The sequence below is a fragment of the Phacochoerus africanus genome, chromosome 2 (genome assembly GCF_016906955.1).
Source record: "Phacochoerus africanus isolate WHEZ1 chromosome 2, ROS_Pafr_v1, whole genome shotgun sequence".
NCBI lineage: Eukaryota > Metazoa > Chordata > Mammalia > Artiodactyla > Suidae > Phacochoerus > Phacochoerus africanus.
The window spans coordinates 221909424-221929242 of NC_062545.1; the positions used below are offsets into that span (position 1 = coordinate 221909424).

General features: G+C 39.7%; 1 protein-coding gene across 6 annotated transcripts in view; it reads right to left on the minus strand.

Annotated features, from left to right (window-relative positions):
* SMARCA2 (SWI/SNF related, matrix associated, actin dependent regulator of chromatin, subfamily a, member 2) overlaps positions 1-19819 on the minus strand; it is a 191470-nt gene that overhangs the window by 146690 nt on the left and 24961 nt on the right. For all 6 annotated transcript variants that reach the window (XM_047767718.1, XM_047767711.1, XM_047767716.1 and 3 more), the window contains exons 5-8: positions 13470-13725; positions 5692-5818; positions 3562-3735; positions 2018-2191 (exon numbers count right to left, since the gene is read on the minus strand). In XM_047767718.1, coding sequence (XP_047623674.1) covers positions 2018-2191; positions 3562-3735; positions 5692-5818; positions 13470-13725 — 731 coding nt within the window. The remainder of the gene's footprint in view (positions 1-2017; positions 2192-3561; positions 3736-5691; positions 5819-13469; positions 13726-19819) is intronic.

Here is a 19819-nt window from a genome sequence, read left to right on the forward strand (position 1 = left end):
TGTTTGTTTGTTTTCGTCTTTTGTCTTTTTAGAGCCTCACCTACAAGTATATGGAGGTTCCCAGGCTAGGGGTCAAATAGGAGTTGTGGCCTCTGGCCTTCGTCACAGCCATGGCAACGCAGGATCCCAGCCGCGTCTGTGACTTAAACCAAAGCTTATGGCAACACCAGATCCTTAACCCACTGAGCAAGACCAGGGATCGAACCTATAGTTGCTAGTTGGGTTTGTTAACCACTGAGCCACAACAAGAACTCCAAAAATAACTTCTTATACTTTAAAAGTGTTACAAACATTGCTGTTGATAGGAAAGGTCCAATTAGAGGGACGTTGGTCTCAGACTGGCACTGCAGGATTGACGGGGGACAAGTCATTGAGCATCTGAGGGCTGATATTGCTGAGCCATGAAACAGACACAGTACTTCCCACTTCTACTTCTGATTAAGCAGCATTATGAGGTTAAATGGAATAAAAACTCTAATGTACCCTGGAAGATTTCAAGAGAAATCTTCACATATTCCAAGAAAAGGACATCTAACAAACATTTTCTTCACATGATACAGAATAAAAGGGACACACTGAAAAATCTTCAAGAAGCAGCTCCATTCCAGAGAAGCATAGGGTTTTCAGCCAGAGGTGTCACTCTAGCATTTGACTGCATGACAGTGGCTTCATCACTCTGTCTATCTGCTGTCTGCCCCATGGATGAGCGTGAATCTCAAATGCTATTATAACTCTAATTGCTTTTGGCTATGGTTGATTTCACTTGAAGAAAGAGTGATAAAAAAACTTCAGTTTCTCTGTTATCTGTATATTCCATCATTTAATTGCAAAAATTAATGATTTGCAAATGCCTAATCATTAGTGTCAAACCAATCTGTTACTGAAGTTCTAATTTAGTTTCACTTCAGTTGAATCAGACAAATTTGACTGCTTACTGCTCAAATTACTATAAAATGGTCTCCCCAGCTAGTTAGCGATCTCTTGGACAGTCTCCTCCCTCCCCCAAAAAGGAGAGGAAATCAGGAGGAGATGGTAAGATTTACTAGTACCTGGCCACAGAGCCTTTGAAAATATGGTGTTTACTCTCTGAAATCAAAAAAAAAAAAAATGAATGACAACACAATGCAAACCGTAATACTATCAAGGAAGACTGTGTCACTTAGAATTTTCCAGGGACATAATTATGGGTTAAGGCTAATGATTTTATCTTCATTCAATACTCAGGCATTATGTTCCAGAAAGAATGTACGGGTCTCCTATCAAAAGATATCACACACAGTTTTCTAAAACCCACAGTGTGCTCTGAGGTCCAATTCCAAAAATAAATGGTCAATAAAACCAAATACACGGGTCAGTGATATAAGCCGATCCCTTCTAGGTTTATACATCTACTAGAAAATAAAAGTGGAAATGAAGTGATTCATGAACAGCCTTTGACAGTAACGGGACTATAACCAAAAGAGCAACATTTCAAGATTAACTTAAAAATCACTTTTTACATTGTTAGAGAAAAATTCTTGCCACTTAAAAAAAAAAAAAAAAAAAAGCACCCAAGGCTTCAAAAAAAGAGAACTTCTTACATTCTAGGATACAACTTAATGAGATCTTCATTCAAAACAACTTCTGTCATTAGTCTCCAAGAGGTAATCCTTTAAAAAAAAAAAAAAAAAAAGTCGTTTCTATCCTTCCAGGTCTGCTTATCCAAACTCCTGCAATATACAGCACCTGCCTTTATGTGAGAAGCTATCATCTGAACAGCAGTGCCACCCTAGGACATGGAAATACTATACTCATCAGCAGTAGCCCTAGATTTGTGGCACTGCATTGTCTACGAAAGAGAAGATATTTTTACTCCACCCTGTGAAGTTCAAAGGAATGAATTAACATGTTTGATAAGCAGCTTCTACTTTCTCCTTCAAATACGGCATGTTTAACAATCTCAGTACAGACAGGCCGGCCGGGGGGGGCGGGGGGGGGGGGGGGGATTTTCCTGGATTCCTGTAGGCAAGCCCCTTACCATCAATCTCCTCATTCTCTCTTTTTCAATCCGCTCGGTCTCTTTCTTCTGTTCCCTTTCAGTGTTGGCATGCCAAGTGGCCACTGCCTTGGAAAGCTTCTGGATCTTCCCTGCCACAGATCGATGATACTCCTTAAAATCTTTTGCATGTTGCAAAATACTGTTCAGGTATTCCTAAAGGATTCAGAGCAGGGAGAAGGAATGCTTAAAACCCAGTTTCCAATATCATATAAGGTTTCAACATAGTCCAGGAAAACTCTCAGTGTGGACCGAAAAGCAAGGGAAAACTAAAACCTATTTTGAGATAGATACCCTGGTATGTCTCCACAGTTTAGGTGTGGACTATGCATTGTAGAATAGATGACTTCTCAAAGTTTTTTAGTTTTGGTTTGTTTTTTGTCTTTTTAGGGCTGCTCCCATGCATACAGAGGTTCATAGGCTAGGGGCTGAATCAGAGTTGCAGCTGTCATCCTACTCCACAGCCACAGCAACACCAGATCCAAGGTGGCACATCTGCAACCTAGGCCACAGCTCACAGCAACACTGGATCTTTAACCCACTGAGCAGGACCAGGGACTGAACCCATGTAGCATTCATTACTGCTGAACCACAACTCCTCAAAGCTTGTTTTGATGCCAGCCTATGGAAGAGAAGCCTCCCAGGCCTTGAAGGCATGGGCACATGACAATGGAAAGATCAAAGATGAAGAGGAACCCACAAAATGGTGATGACAAAATTTAAAGCAAATCACATTCAAATAAACCTTGGGGAGAGGAGTCCCTCCAGTGAGAATCATGTTACAGAAGTAGTGTTTCTTCTCCTCTAACTTAAATACTTCAGAATTGTGACTCAAAATAAGTTTTATAGGAAGGTAAAATCACCAGACATAATTTGTGTCTGCTTTTTAAATAAAGGAAACGCATAACTGTATTTACACGAAAATCCAACACTTTTCAAAACAAAACTAAGCATTGCAGAAATTAAGCTCAAAAAACCTCAAACAGAATTGATAGGATTATGACATGAAATCAAATCCTACATCAAAATATTTCCAAATCCCTAGAAAGGGATGTTTTAAAATATCTGCCCCTGTGAAAACCTCCAACTGGGCCCTTGAAAGCCCCTGTATACTATATTTATATTTGTTACAAAAATAACTGTTTGCCCTCCTCTTTCCTCTTCCAAGTTCCCTCTCCCCTAGGATTCTGTTCTAGGAAAGCTGCCTATGCCTACCCAGAAAGCAGCCTCCCATGGGGTTAGGAATAAGGCACCGTATTGAAATTCAGAAAGCAGGGTCAGTCCTCCACCTTATCCTGCTGTGACTGCTGGTGTCACCTGGGGCAGGTCACTCAGGCCTCTGGCTTGGCCTAAGCTTCCTCAACTTTAGGAAATGGAGTGGTCGGACCACGGATGCTCCCATGATCCTTTCTGTGATGTCCCCACTGCCCACATCCCTTTCTCAGGTGGTTCTGACTCCACCCAGTTGCCTGCTTGGGCAGCCGTCCCATGAGGGCACCCAGGATCCTCCCGCCTCCCCACCACACCTGGTGCTTCTGCCGACGCTTCCTCTCCTGCTCGATCTTCTGCTGCTTCTCCAGCTTTTCTGTCATGCGGGCTTCCCGCAGGGTCTGGCGCTTGCTCCGCTTGTAGGCCTTGGAGTTGAGGGCCGTCTCGAGGGTCGTGTCCCGCCGCATGCAGGCCACCACCTCCTGTCTCAGCTGTCAAGAGAGGAACAGTGAGAACACCCCCTCCCCCAGACGGAGGAGGCTGGGCCCCTGTCCCCGGCCCTGTTCCTATTTCCCTTTAGTTTAGTTCCCCCAAGTTTCTCCATCATAGTTGGCTCTTTTGGTTAAGGAAGGGACTACATCATGCCAGATGTATGTGGTATTTTCAAAGATGCTCTAAGTTTTCTTTACAAATAATTCAGATAAGAAGCAAGTACAGCACTGTTAACAGTGTAAAAAAGTATAGAGGTCGTCTTGGTTTGTAAATAAATCAATTGATTTGATTTAATTATTCTAATGATATTAATGAGCTAATAAGCCTTTTGTACTCTTTTACTTCACCTTAAGTGCCATGCTAACATTCTCTTTGAGTTTAAAGATTAACATGAATGGTGTTGTGAAAAAAGAATAGAATCACTTCCTGTTCATGTGTAAGAGCTGCAGATACTGAAACAATATTAATTCACTGTCTCACATAAAAAAAAGGGAAATACCAGTGGCTTTTTCCCACTCCAAACAATATTCTTCACAAGATACTTAATTTTTTTTATTATATCATGGACTTCTTTTAGATTATCATGAATGTAATAGCTCATCCATATTATATATTACGTGGTGATAGAAGACGGGGGATTGGAAATATGCATTAAAATATAATTCGACTGAATCTGAAATCAGCATCAATATAGTTCATTTCATTGGAAAACTTCATAAATAAGAGATTTTTCAGTAATACGAAGCAAAAATCAGAAACCAATCAGAATGCAGCAGAGTGAAGCTAATTTGAATATAACATGATTCCTGAAAATATTCCAGATTCCTACTCATTCAATAAAATTTTACTAAATACTTTATCAATGCATTTTATGAAGTTACCTCTAAGAAAGAAGCAAACGAAAGTTTTTTCTCTTTTTTCTTTTCTTTTTAAAAAAGATTTAAGCTCTAATCTACTCTCACAAACCTATGGTCAAATAGCCACCAGTCACTACGATGTCCTCTTATGATCTTACAACCAGTGAGGCAAATGTATTTCCAAACTCATATGACAATAGCAGGCAGGGTGGCCTTGTGATTTTAGTCACACCCTCCAACAGACCAAGTCATATAATTCATACTTTCAAACTACTTTTAGTTGTGGACAATTCATCTTATATGACCCAAAACCTTCACCCAACAAGCCCATCTGACTGGTTAGGAAGCATTCCTGTCACACTTTGACTAAATGAGGCAGTGTGAGGACCAGGAGACCTACACAGCCTTTGGATCCAGAAGGCAAAACTCATCAAAATAAAAATCAGCTCTACTTCATTGCACTAATCTCCTACAGATTTAGAAAATATAAAACAGACTGCTATGCTAGTCTTTATTAATCAGTGACTACTAAGACCATAGCAAAAACAAAACATATTAATTCACTGATTACTCAGTATGGGGGGTCTGATCTGATCAAATATTCCAAAAGTAGTTTGTGATGACTAGTCAACTGTTACAAACCATAGTTTTATGTATTTCTATAAATGATGAGCTATTAATTTAGCAGAGTGGTTTTCATATCTGTTAAAATGATTTTCATAGTCATGGCTAGGATTTTACATTTCTGTTTACAAAGAAGCTCTGATCTATCGCCTTATTTTTCTTTGAAGTCATAAAGGCAAACATGAGCTACCCCATTTGTTCTCCACTAACAAAATGCCATAACTCTGACTTTGGAAACCATAATAGGGGAGGAAAAAAAATGTCTCTGATATACAGAAGAGGAAAATAGAATAATAAGAAGTTCATCTTCATTACTTTTAGCTCTATGCTGCTGGTCGAAAAGATATACTCTTTTACTAAGTTTATATCTTTATAACAATACTGAGCTGACTTAAGGAAATGCACAGATTACACTCTGGAACAATTACATTTATTTCCTACATCTTAGACGTGCTGGGGAAAAGATATTATTACCTGACGTTGGAAATTGAGTAACCGAAGTGCTTTCAGTTCCACAGTTGCTTTGGTTCGTAAATCTGGTGGCAGAGAGCCAGGAAGATTTTCCAGTTCCTGTATCCTATGGGCTATGCGAGCCTGAAGTCTAAAGGAGATAATAAAAAGGGGCGGGGGAGAATAGACATTACGATCTGGTCCTAAGTGATAGACAACAACCTTAGGTTGAAGTTCACGGCAAAACATCTTCCAGATACTGATGGCGGATTTCTGACACCCAACCAGATTATCTGAGGTTAAACCAAGAAAAGCTACCTTTGCATTAATGCAGATGGGTGCTATATATGTGACTTAACACTCTGGCCTTCTTCACAACCTCTCTCTAACAGCCAGGAAGACTCAGACTACATCTAAGAGCAAAGTCAAGCCTCATGGTTCCCTCTGAAGAGAGAGAGAAAATCAGAGACAGGAAAATCTGACTTGTTCCCAAGTGCTTGGCCAGCCAGAGTACAGAGCTGAGACAACAGAGTGCTCTTTCTAACTTCTAGTTAGTTCTGTCCTAAGGCGACGAGGCCATTTGCCCTCCTTGCCAAGATGCTGATGATGACAACCGTTAAAGCTGAGTGAACAAGAGCAGTTTTAGGTGCTGAGGCCACAGAAATCAGCCAACCCAAAACATTCAGAGAGAGAGAAAGCCCTGCCAACCACAACCACTTCCTCTGAGCAGTGCTTGCTTGAGAAAAGAAAAAGCAAATCAGGCATTTTTAAAAATCAGGTTTGGAGCAGCAATAAAGTATTTAAAAACTAAGAGTTTCTAGAAAAGAATGGCCAGGGATTCTCTTTCTGGACATCATCAAAAAAATAGAGCTGGAGGTACCTCCTCGAGATTAAAGCAGAAGAGAAAATAAAAGACAACCAACTTCATCCATTTGGGATACTATTACTGTTAGCCATAGAAACTGGTTTTGGAGTTTCCCTGGATCTCATTCTTACAAATAATTATATGCCATCTAAATCTATTTTTAGAATTACCTCCCCCTAAATTTGGGGCAAAGCTGTCTTGGATAGATTTCAATAAAGAAGTAACAGTAAAAGCTAGTAAGTTAAACTAACATTAACTGCACTGAGTTAGGTACATTTAAAGCCCAATTTAATTCTCTGTATCTCTCTTTCACACACATAGACACCCCTACAAAGTATATGCTACAACAGTCCTATTTTATTAATGAGAAAACTGAAGTTCACAGGTATTAAGAAAGATGTGGACTTCACAGAGCCAGTAGAGAGCCAAGACTGAAACTCTCATTCACCTGATGCCAACACCACTGGAGTGATATAGCAGATAATTAAAATACAGTTTCTTTTTTTTTTTTTCTTTGCTTTTTAGGGCTGCAACCACAGCAAATGAAAGTTCCAGGATAGGGGTCTAATTGGAGCTACAGCCACCAGCTTACACCACAGCCACAGCAACGCCAGAACCGAGACACATCTGTGACCTACACCAAAACTCACAGCAACTCCAGATCCTTAACCCACTGAGCAAGGCCAGGAATCAAACCCACATCCTCACAAATCCTAGTCAGGTTCGTAACCACTGAGCCACAACAGGAACTCCTAAAATATCCATTATAATTGTGAACTCTCTTGGACCTCAACTATAAAATTTGATAATGAAAGATTCTGTTAAAAATTAATATCATAGTTTTGTCAAACTCTATGATGCTGTATATTCACATGAAAAAGTAAAACATTCTATGACTTAGATGCTGCAAAATATCTTAATACTTCATACAGTCAAAATACCAAGTGAGTGCTTTTGAAAAAAATTACAGTTGTTTGCTTTGGTAGAGAAATAAATAGAATGAAAACAAAACTTGAAAAATGACAGTAAGGGAAATGTATCATTTTTCATTGACTTCACTGAATATCATATTCTGACAGATTCCTATTTTATTTGGTATATACGTTATTAATTCGATTCACTGAATGATTTATCATCATAATGTGTTATTACCGGTATTATAATCGTTATTGTTACTTCAACTATGCATACCAACACAAATAACAGCACTTTTAAATAGTTTAATCATGCAACAGACTAAAAATGTCTTAGTTCAAACTGCAATAAGCTTTATTCTCTTGGTCAAATTGTTCAAACTCTCCCAGTTTTCTTTCATATTCCTTTACAACTTACATTCATGGATTCTTAATCATTTTTTAAAATTTTCTCTGTATGAAACAAACCTCTACTTCCTTTATTTTTTTTTCTGTTTTTTTTTGTTTTGTTTTGTTTTCTTTTTTAGGGCTGCACCTGTGGCATATGGAAGTTTCTGGGCTAGGGGTAGAATCAGAGCTACATCTGCCAGCCTATGCCACAGCCACAGCAACACTAGATCCGAGCCATATCTGCAACCTATACCACTGTTCATGGCAATGCCAGATTCTTAACCCACTGAGTGGGGCTAGGGATCGAACCCACATCCTCATGGGTACTAGTCAGGTTCATTACCACTGAGTTACAACAGGAACTCCCAATTCAATTTCTTAAATACACACATAGCCCCAAATCCCCAAATACAGCAGCAGATGATATATCTTAACAATTAAAATATTAAAAGTATTATAGATTTTTCTCAAATATATAATTTAAAGGGGGAAAAAAAAACTAAACTGAAACAATTTCACTTTTGTGGCATGAAGGCCATACTAAGGGAAATGTAAATATTATAGCAGGATGAGATAAGGGTCAATGTTATGGTTATTCTACTTCCTTGGTTCTAGATTTATTGCAGATCTTTTTCTTTTGAATAGCCCAGAACTCAAATTCTCCCTTGGTATTGTTTTACTCCCTTTGACAAATTAGGTCAAGGGCAATATTAGAGGAATAGCTGTTTTTTCCTTCATCTTCTAAAGAACCTGTGGAGCTAAGATGAAATAAATAATCTTAGGACAACCGGGCTGACAGTGTAAAGATTAAATCACACGAAACTGGGAGGGTAGGAGTTGCAGAGTGGAGGGAAGGTGGGGCATGGAGTAGAGGAAGCCTTGGGTGATTTGGCCTGGGAGTGGGTGGGCAGCGGGAGACGGATGCACTTCTACCTGAAATGACTGTTTCTCCAAAGGGCCTAGTAATTTGTCCATGAATCTCAGATTTCCCAGCACAAAAGAATCTTTCTTTTATGAAAGGGAGGCAAGAAGTACAAACTGCCAATGTGAGAATGATAGAAGAGAAAAAGGCAGATGCTAAAGTAAAATTATATGCATTCAATTCAGTACAGGGTGGGGAGGGGTAGCCAAGGTCCAGGAGGGGCTTCTTTTACGTAGGAAATTTTATCTTTGTGTGGTGGTAGCTGTTGTTGTTAATAGAAATCTTCATTTTAAATAATGCTTCTCTCCAGACAATTTCATCTTCCCATCAATGGGATTCAGCAGGTAGTCCGCTAAAGAGATTCAGGATTCTAAACTTCCAGAAACAACAACAGATGTAATACTGCATAACTGCAGGAGACTCATTTAGTGTCCTCACGAGGACCGAAAATTGAAGCAGAATTAGGTCACTCAGGTTTTTCATACAGATTGAACAGTAAATCAAGAGGGGTTACTGTTCTGGCAAGAAAAAGAGTTCCATTAAAGGCGACAGATATTTGTTCAGGTCCAGAGGAGAAGTTTATGATTCCTATAGGAGAGTTATTTGAACAGAAAATGACACTGGTACATTTTGTTCCTTCAAGGAGCTGAGTGACACTTTTAAAAAGAGAGAGAGAAGGAAACTGACTTTTGGTAACTCTGCTGATGAAGCAGCTCTTGGTCGTTTTTGAGAAGGAATTTTCAGGGTTGTGATGGAGACCAGGGCAGGACCAAAAAAAAAAAAAAAAAAGGTAAGTGGACCATGCTTGCTTCCCAGGGCAAGGAGGCTACACTACAGTTTTCATACTAAATTCTGACTTGATACCAAAGAGGGCTCCCATAATTCGAAGAGGCTCTCTCTTCTCAAACAAACCCCTTTCTTTCTCATGCAAAGATCTGTGGAATTAACTTATATGCTAGCATGATCATTCCTGGAGCACTTCTGACAAGCCCTCTAACTCGAGATGGAAAAAACTGAAGTTAGGTATGTTGACAGGGCAAAGAAAGTGTGCCAAAATATTAAAAAAAAAAAAAGGCACCAACACAAAAAAATAATAAGGTTCTATCATAAGAAAAAGATGGTCTAAAAGAAAGGATCCAATGTAAATGGGAATAAAATGTTTTTCACTGAAGAGCTTGTATAGATCTGAGGCAAGGTGTTCATATGCAGAATCTTATTTATGCTATTACTGAATAAAGAAGGTCAATTTGTCAAAATTCTGATTTTATGATGAACAGTCAAGTGACTTAAAAGTAAAAAAAATTTAAAAATTCTGACAATTTCAATTTTCATAGACAAGGTAAATGATAGTACAACAGTCATAAAGAAATGAACATTCCCGACAGATGATTTTTGCTCAAACCAAGTTTATGAAATTATAAAAGAGATTTCTTTTTTTTTTAAAGACCTTACTCAAATCCTCAGTCAGGAGGGAAAGATACACTGGACCCTTTCAGTTGTTAGTGCTATAGGCTGGTAAGCAATTCTCTCAAAGTGGGGCAGAAGGAAAAGGGTTTTTTAGCTAACTTTTTCAGGTGCCTAAGGGGATGATCTAACCCTTTTTAAGGAATAAATTTTATTAACCTCTGCAGTTGGACAATTTACCTTCGTACAGGCAGAAGCCAGCTACGGCTCTTGAAGTAAAGAAGTTAAAGATGCGCATGTAAAACCTAAGCTTCTTTTCAAGATGGCCATGGGAAAATTCAGACCAAAAGACCCACCAGACTTTTGGACCCAGGGTTACCAGATCAATCACTTCAAAAACCAAGCAGCTTTACCAAAGAGGAGACATTCATCAAGTAATAATAATAATATGAAAAACAGGCATTCCACCACATTCCCCAATGCTTATAATTTAAAAGATACTGACAGACACATTGTTTAAAAAACTGACACAGGTATAGAAGACAAAAGCTTTTTCACACACTGGAATAGGCGAAATGGTACAAACAGTACTACTTAACACTGTTTATTCTAGGAGACCAATCCACTAAGATCATTTCCCCACCCTCCCTTCCCCCCCCCCAAAAAAAAAGTGCTAAAATTAGCTCGTTACAAGAAAAGAACTGCATATAAAACTCTGGTAAAAATGATAAAATTTAGGAATCAGTAAGACACACACAACACACCACAGGCTGAAAAAGGAAGAAGAAAATTCGTATGTATTTCTAGGTTATGAGGGTAGTTTACATGATTTTGCAAAGGGACTGATAGCTCTCTAACCTTCAAGGTAGGTAAAAAATGTTAGCTCTTGGGAAATCAGAATTTTAGAGTAACCACACATTCTCTCTCTATCCCATTTACTGTCTTTTCAAAAGCACTTTTGACTTTTTCATTCAATAGCAACATCAAAAAAAAAAAAAGGCTGCATATGAATATAGTGTTTCTGCCCCAAATGAGTGCATAGTGCTAATATCTGACTTTCTACCACACAGCAGTTACTCACCCAACAGAACCTGCCTACCAACGTTCAAAAATCAATTGAGTTTGAGTATCTAGCTCTCTAGGGATAAACGGAAAGCTGGAAAGAGCAACATAAAAGCTCTTAATTGAGGATTAGTAATAGCAATGAGAGTAAAGTTATACTTTTCATCCAAAAAGCTACACACATTGAATGGCAAGTTACTGTGATTTCTTTTGGAGTAAATGCTCAAAGCTAATAACTGAGTATTTTAATGCTCAGGTAAGTCATGTTTTTTCCAGTAAAGATTAAGGTAATGTTTTTAAAGGGAACACAGACCTTATTTACTAACATTCTTTATAATTTTTAATCTCTGATCTTTTAAATTAAATCATACCTGGAAAACAATGAAAACAGTTAATATGTATTAGATTTTTTTTCCCTTTTTCAGCCGCATCCATGGCAAGGACTGACTATGATTCGCATCTGTGGCCTATGCCACAGCTGCAGCAACACCGGATCCTTAACCCACTGCAGATCCTTAATGCTCTGAGCTGGGCCAGGGATGAAATCATCTACACCACAGAGACAAGCCAGATCATTAACCCACTATGCCACAGCAGGAACTTCTGGAAGTCTTTACATGATTTTATCTTCCCCCTACAAGAGATCCTATAATACCCTCTTTTGGGAGTTTCCTGGTGGTCTTGTGGTTAGGACTCAGTGCTTTCAGCATTTAATCCCTGGTCCAGGAACCAAGATCCCACATTAAGCCACAGCAGGCCATGGCCAAAAAAAAAATGAACATTAGAAATAGAAAATAAATACTCTATTTTAACAGAGAAGGAAATTGAGTCACAGAAAAGAGATGTAACTTGACAAAGGTAACAGCTAGTTAATAGCAGAGCATGCTTTCTGGCTAACTCCAGAAACCAAGATCTTAGCTTCATTTTATCCTAACTCAATATAATGGACTCTCTTTTTGATTGACATTAACTATTTACATCAGGGATCTGCTAACTATAGCCTGCAGGCCAAACCCTGCCTATAGCCTATTCTTACAAAGTTTTCCTGGAACACAGCCAGCCCACAATTATCTACGGCTGCTTTCACACTGTAAGGGCAGACCTGGGTAGTTACAACATAGACTCTGGGGCCCTGTACAGAAAAGGTTTGCCAATGCTTGATTTAGATACATGTGACAAGTCAGATGAAAATCAAGTTTCTGGATTAAGAGTTTAAAAAAGGACCCCATCAGAATTCCTGTCGTGGCTCAGCGAAAATACCTGACTGGTATCCATGAGGATGCAGGTTCGATCTTTGGCCTTGCTCAGTGGGTTAAGGATCCAGCGTTGCCATGAGCAGTGGTGTAGGTGACAGACCGGGCTCAGATCTGGCATTGCTGTGGCTGTGGTATAGGCCAGCAGCTACAGCTTCAATTAGACCCCTAGCCTGGGAACCTCCATTTGCCATGGGTGCAGCCCTTAAAAAGAAAAATAAATTAAAAATAAAAAAGGACCCCATATGAAGACACTTACATAAGGCCTACCCCAAAAGCTGGATTAAGCCGTAGACAGCAAAGGCTTGAACTAAATCAAAGAATACAGGGGCTTCCTTGTGACGCAGCAAGTTTATGATCGCTGCAGCAGCTCAGGTCACTGTAGTGGCAAGGTTTGATCCCTGGCCTGGGAACTTCTACATACCAGGGGAGCTCAAAAAAAAAAAAAAAAAAGAAAGAAAGAAAGAAAGAAAAAAAGAATACATTAAATACATTATATCAAGCTACTGAAGTATGCGTTAGTATCACCAGATGTGGTATTAACCTGAAGGTCAGGTCAACAGACACACTCAACAAGTGAACAGCTCAGTTACCATTCAAAGACAAGCTAACAAACCAAAAGGAAACACTACATAATCTAAGTGTGGGTTGACCACTTTTTTTCCATCTTTAGGAACTGAGGGCTGGACTCTGGATCTGAGCATGTCATAGGGGTAGTTAAAACTTTTCTGATAGAATGGGTGAAAATCACAGTCCTGCCAATCTAGAACCTCCCAGAGGGCCCTCAACGCCCCTCCCCAGTGGCCAAAAAACTCTTCTCTGTGACTTTGTTCTAAAATCATTCTCAGGCATTAGTCTCAGCCTCTGGGATTTCCATTAGGCCTTTCCCTGGCCCCATAGAAAAGACCACAACCCAGGAGACACCAGACCCCCTAGGCTGGCTGATTCTTTCAAGAACCCAGAAGCTGACACCCCGGGGTGGGGTGCATTACCTATACTCCCGCTCCTGCAGAATCTCCACAGGGTCCAGGCCTTGAGGTTTCTGGACAGGGCTGATCCGGCTCTGCTTCTGCTGCAGCTGCAGGATGGGTGAGGGCTGCCCCGGGGCGGGCTGCGGCACGGAGGGCCCAGGCACGGCGGCCGCAGGCGGTGGTGCTGCTGTGGGGGGTGCGGGCGAGGGCCGGCCGCTGGGCGCGGGCACAGGCAGCTTCTGCGGGGGACTCGGGCCGCCCAGCTCTGGCCCCGGGCCTGCGGGACAAAGAGCGACATGGGCAGCTCAGGAAGGAAGGAAGGAGCCCTCTGCCCACCCCCTGTCTGCCCACCGCCCCCTGCCACCTCCCAAGAAAAAAGAAGGGAAGGGAGGAAGATGAAAAGAAGGGAAGAGGGGAAAGGAGAAGGAAGGAAAAAAATGAGCTGGCATCTATCCCAAAGGGAAATGCCACTCATTAATGAATGTGGGCAAAATGGCCCCCAGATGACTCTTAGGTAATAAACTGCTAAGAATGGACACCCTGCTTTTAATGTAGGTCTACAGTGGACTCTTAAAAAGAATTACAAATGCATTCAGAGTTCTGAAAAAGCAAGGGAGCCACCCAACAGTCAGGCGCAATTTGGGTGTCTTTTTGCCAACCACGTGGTAAACCCCCACCCATCCCAATCTGGAAGAGCCCTGCCCTTAGAACTCATGTGGTACAGCAGCTCACAGGTTCTCTGAATGTGAAAGGATAGAGGCACCCCATTTTTCCTTAATGAGCTTTAAAGTGTATTTCAGGCTTAATTAGTGCATAGAGAACTTACATTTTTAACTACATGTTAGAAAATATTTCTAAAAACATTCAGTGTAGAGGGAAGAAAGAACCTGCTCATGCCATCGAATAAAAACTAGCAAATATTAACATTCAAGAGAGCATTTTTCTCATGTTATCAGAATAAAGGAATATGCACTCATTAAGCTTATCAAAATGCACTTGATAAGTTAATTTAAAGCAATTTTCCACATTAAACTTTAGGAGTTTAAATTGATTGCTAGGTCTGGACCTAAAATAAGAAGTGTTCCATCTCTCCTCTGAGGTGATTTTTTACTTATTTCAAAGTAATGAATAAGATTAGTAAAGGAGTCAGTAAATTAAAAAAAAAAAAAAAACTTAGTAAGCAGATGTTAAAAACCTCTCAGGCATTATTCCAAGTATTTTCTATATCTGTTCAGAGAAAAGTTAAAATTATTAAATGATAACAAAAATAATCATCTCTGTACTTCAGAGTGACTTAATAATCAACCATACAAAGACATACATTATGAAAAATTAAACATATTTATTCAATTTCCAGCAAACATTGTTTAGAATGGGCTTAAATGACAACACAAGGATAATCAAATATTTTGATAGAAGGAATGGGAAGAATGAGAACAAACTGCTTAGGAAACTACAGTGTGTGTGTGTGTGTGTGTGTGTGTGTGCGCACAGCATTGTTCTTTTTTCCCCCTCCTTCTGAAATTAGGTAAAACTTTCCAAAAGACCTAGGGCTAGATAAGACTCCTTAAGGTAATCTGTAGCCCCGGTTCTAGGATTGATGAAAAATTCTGGAGGGAAAATGCATTTCTTTTTATTTTTTACCTTTTTTATCTTAGGCATTGTAGATGCACAATCACAATAAAGAGATTCTTTTCAGCTAAGAATGTTCCCATTTTTTCCTGAATGGGAGGCTTTTTACAGAATGCATAGCTTTTCATAATATTTTAGATTTAGAGTTTCTTTCATCCATATGTAAGAAACCAATTTCTAAACATTAAATCTTAGGGTTGTTAAGCATTGGAATGAGTTATGGAGGAACATTTCAAATGTTTTTTTCCTGCTGAGGTCGTTCATTTAGGTTGCTTTAGATGCGATCCAGCCAAAAGAGAGGAGACAGAGATTCCTAACAATCATTTAAATTCTCTGTGATTCCATGAATTTCCTTAATAAGCTCGAGAAACTGATAGAATTAAATATATTTGAATACTTGGTATAAGCATACTAAATAATAAATTTAACACAATGAGGCGGTCTACAAAAACCAGCACCTTTAATAAAAAGAAAATCCATATCTTGCTGATAAGATAATATCATATGAACTAATTACCTAATTTCAGTTCTCAAGCATTTTTCCTGCTGTTAACAGTGCAACAATGCAACACAATTCACTTACTCTGGGTGCTTTCTTTAGCATTATAGCTTGTAAATACCTATGCAGAACTCCACACGGACTCCTTGAGTTATATTCAAGTCACTATTTTTAAAATCACACAATCAAAGGAAGACATCCAGAGCATGTCTGACATCCCTGGTTCCGAATCTAGTCATTTTCAGCCTAGGACTACGAACTATATCTGATACACACACAGCTAGGCTTCTTTAATCTATAAATACAGACATTTCTTATCTGGTTGTAGGACCCTTAAAATTGAGAAGCAAAGAGAAATCCAAACAGGGACTTGGATATTCAAATCTCCAATTTAAAAATACAACTTGTTGTGAACAAAACAGATTTAAAGTACCCTGCATCTTTGCAAAAGAATTGATAAGTTGCACCTTATCAGCCTGAGCAAGTTACTTACCCCTTGTACCTCAGTTTCCTTGCGAACAGAATGGGGATAATAACAGAATCCACCTCCTAGGGGGGTTCTAAGGATTTAACATGGTTATATGCTCAACCCCCAGCTCTGGTCATTGTTGTAACCACCAAGGGCATGAAAGTAAAGAAATCTCATTTAATTACTCAGCTTTTCAGAAAAACTCCATAACAAAAGAATACAGACGACTATATACAAAATAACCAACAAAACCTACTATATAACAGAGGGAACTATACTCAATGTCTTAAAGCAATCTATAATAGAAGAGAGTGTAAAAAAAGAATATATACATTTATATATGTGTATGTGTATATAACTGAGTCACTTTACTGTACACCTGAAACTAACACAATGTTGTAAATCATCTATATTTCAATAATTTTTTTTAAAAAGGCTTTCAAAGAAATTTGGTACTGCATTAGCTAGCAGCGTTGCAAATGAGCTATTCGAAAGCAAACTTCAAAGTGTTTCCAGAGTTAATACAACTCAGCACAAATACGCAGATAAGTCGGCCTGCCATGTGTCTCCTGCTAATCCCCCATCAGAGTCATAGGCAAACTCCTTTCTAACTAAACACTGCTGAGTTCCTTTACTGCCTGGGTCTATTCTCTCCTCCCTCCAACAGATGATATAAACCTTCTCTTTACAGAGGCTGGGGGACTGAACGCAGCTGGCTGACGTTAGACACACCCACAACACAACTCCCTAGCCCTTAGGTGCTCTGCTGGTCCTTCAGGCGTTGAGTTGCCTGACTGGATTTGCTTTTTATCAACAGAAAGCATCTCAACAACAGATGCTCCTGGTCTGCAAAATGATAAGAACACACCCTGATATCCTCAGAAGGAAGACAAATTACATTCTTTAGCTTATCTCTTACTCCCTCCCCAACATAAACAATTTAGGGTTAATGGTCAGAGGTACAAAATGTGTTCCTCATCTTAGAACAAGGTAGAAACATGCCCTGACACTCCTGAGGGGCCTCTCACTGCAGCTAAGCGGGGGGTGGGGAGTGGTTATGAGGTGCCTGATTTTAAGAAACAGGTGAACAAACTTACTAAATTACCTAAGTCTCACATGTACAGATCTTCTGCACAGAGCTCCCACTTTACCTTCTGGCAAACAAGGATATTTATGCAAATAACAGTCTGGGCATTAAAGAATGATTTAAGTGGTTTCCACAGGTTGAAAAGGTAAATGTAATAAAGAAGTGTTTTTATACTAAGCTTACTAAGAAATTTTAGATAACTATAAAACGGTATGCTGGAAGCAGGAAAGGGACAAGCACTGAAAAAAATCAGCAATAAAACTTTTACTTTCTACCATGAAGTCCTTCCTACCTACCACAAAAAAAACCCCAAACTTTCTCAGTTCCTATTTTGAATTTTGCTTTCATCTCTAAAGAGAAAAATGTATCAAAACTAGAAGAAAAAATGGTGGGTTCGATCTGAGCAGAGCCCACAGCAGGCAAGGACCAAAGAGTTATTTGTTCAGTGTACACTTCCTCCAGTCAAACCGTAATTCTCTGCTGGTGGCTCTGATGCTGTCATTTTTGGTGAATTATAACTTTGGAGTGGTTTGAGGTAGATCACCCCAGCCAAAAAGATTCTCTTCACACATGAATAAGGCTAGCAAATGGGACAAAAGAAAAATGGAATCACAGCTACCTCCAGAGAAGGAGACATGATTAAATTGATTTTTTTCCTGCAGTATTAGCAGAGGTAATTATACTTCTTTATTTTAAAGGGGTGGGAGGGGAGAGTCCCCATTTTGGCTCAGTGGGTTAAGAACCCAACCTAGTATCAGTGAGAATGAGGGTTCGATCCCTGGCCTCACTCAGTGGGTTAAGGATCTGGTGTTGCTGTGAGCTGTGGTGTAGATCACAGATGGATGTCCGATTAGACCCCTAGCCCAGGAACTCCATGTGTCACAGGTATGGCCATAAAAAGGAAAAAAAGAAAAAAAAGGGAGGGGAGATAAAAAAAATAATTAATAAAAGTAATATTAATGTAGAAAAATTATTTTGCCTTATTTTGACTTGTCCTAAATGCCAACTTAAAAAAAAAAAAAAAAAGATGTCTTTGTCAAGTAAGGTCATCAACTCCCAGTGAAATCTGAGATTTGGGGACAGGTTCAGAAATGCAACCTCCCTCCCAGTGGCTGGAGTGGGTATACTCTATTTGAAGACAGTATCCTCTCTCCTCCTACATCCACAACCTCTCTGCCTACTCTGGCACTATCTGCCCCAATATTTTCATTTCTAATTAAGCCTGACTGCTGGAAATACAAAAGACATGAGCAGTGAGTTAGACAGAAAATGTGTCTCCCCCTAATGACAGGAGCGTGGCGAGAAAGATATAGACATTAGAACTGGGGTAATAAAAAAAAAAATTAAAAAATGGAGCCTTCTCTTCTAGAAATGATCCAGAAAATGCACTCAGGATTTTGTTGGTTAGGATGTGCAGTATTTGTTAGGCACAGTGTCCAGAAAACTGATACTTCATCCTTTAAGTCTGACTCTCCCTCTGATCTCATTATTGTGACTTTGGGTGAAAACATTTCTCAAATGAATTCTTGAAGCATTCAGCTTCCTGCTTCCTTAAATAATACCTGGGAATCTTCTCCTATTGAGCCTAGGTCATTTTTTAAAATCTTAACACTCACAGGTCCTCAATGGGATGATACCCCAGAATAAGCCACAATGCACAGTGAGATGTGCCTATGTGACAAGGTCCCTCTCTGTTACCTTTTTCGGGAAGCACAGATTTTGGTCCCTCCTCCTTAAACTACCAACCATCTGACTGTTACCACTCAGCCTCTACTGGGAACTCTCAGTTAATGCTCCTCATATACTGAGATGCAGGATAGCAAGATCACCAATTTTGTTGCTATTATGTCTGGAGTACTAGTAAAAACCCTCTCAGTTAAGGAGCTGAGACACTTTTCCTTCCTATACACAGGAGTAAAAACACCTGCATTTGGTACACAGACCTCAAGACACAGTCCTTCCCTTACAATGAGCCTTTTGGTCACAGAGGAGCCAGTGTGGGGAGGGGAATAAGGACCCAGGCTTTCCAGTGGTGCTGCTGGCATTGGAATCTTGACTCTTCACACTCTGGATGGGCCATGTGGGCAAGGTGCTTATTGCTTAGTATGGAGTACCAGGTTAGCCAGTAAGCACTCAATACGTGCACACCACATACACACACAGACATATATAAGTATTTTCTTCTCTCTGGCTGCATTCCTGAGAGCTAGAGTTTTGTGGGGTTTTGGTTTTTTTTTTTTTGCTTTGCTTTTTAGGGTTGCAGCATATGGAAGTTCCCAGGATAGGGATCAAATAGGAGCTAAAACTGCCGTGTAGTCAAGGGATCCAAGCCATGTCTGTGACCTACACCACAGCTGTAGTGGTGGTACACTGCAATGCCACGTTACAGTATAACACCAGATCCCCAATCCACTGAGCGAGGCCAGGGATGGAACACGAATCCTCAGGGATACTAGTCAGATTCGTTTCTGCTGCGCTCCAATGGGAATTCCGAGTTTGGGGGTTTTAAAGCCTCTAAAAACAAAGAGTGTTCAAACCACCACTTTATGCACAGTTTACTTGTATAGCTTTTGTAGTCTACACTATTGTGGTCCCATGTGATCCTCCACCTACCAGAGTACCTCTGTCACAAAGAGAATCTGGAGATTACACAAGACTTTCTTGCTCTTGAAAAACACATCCCT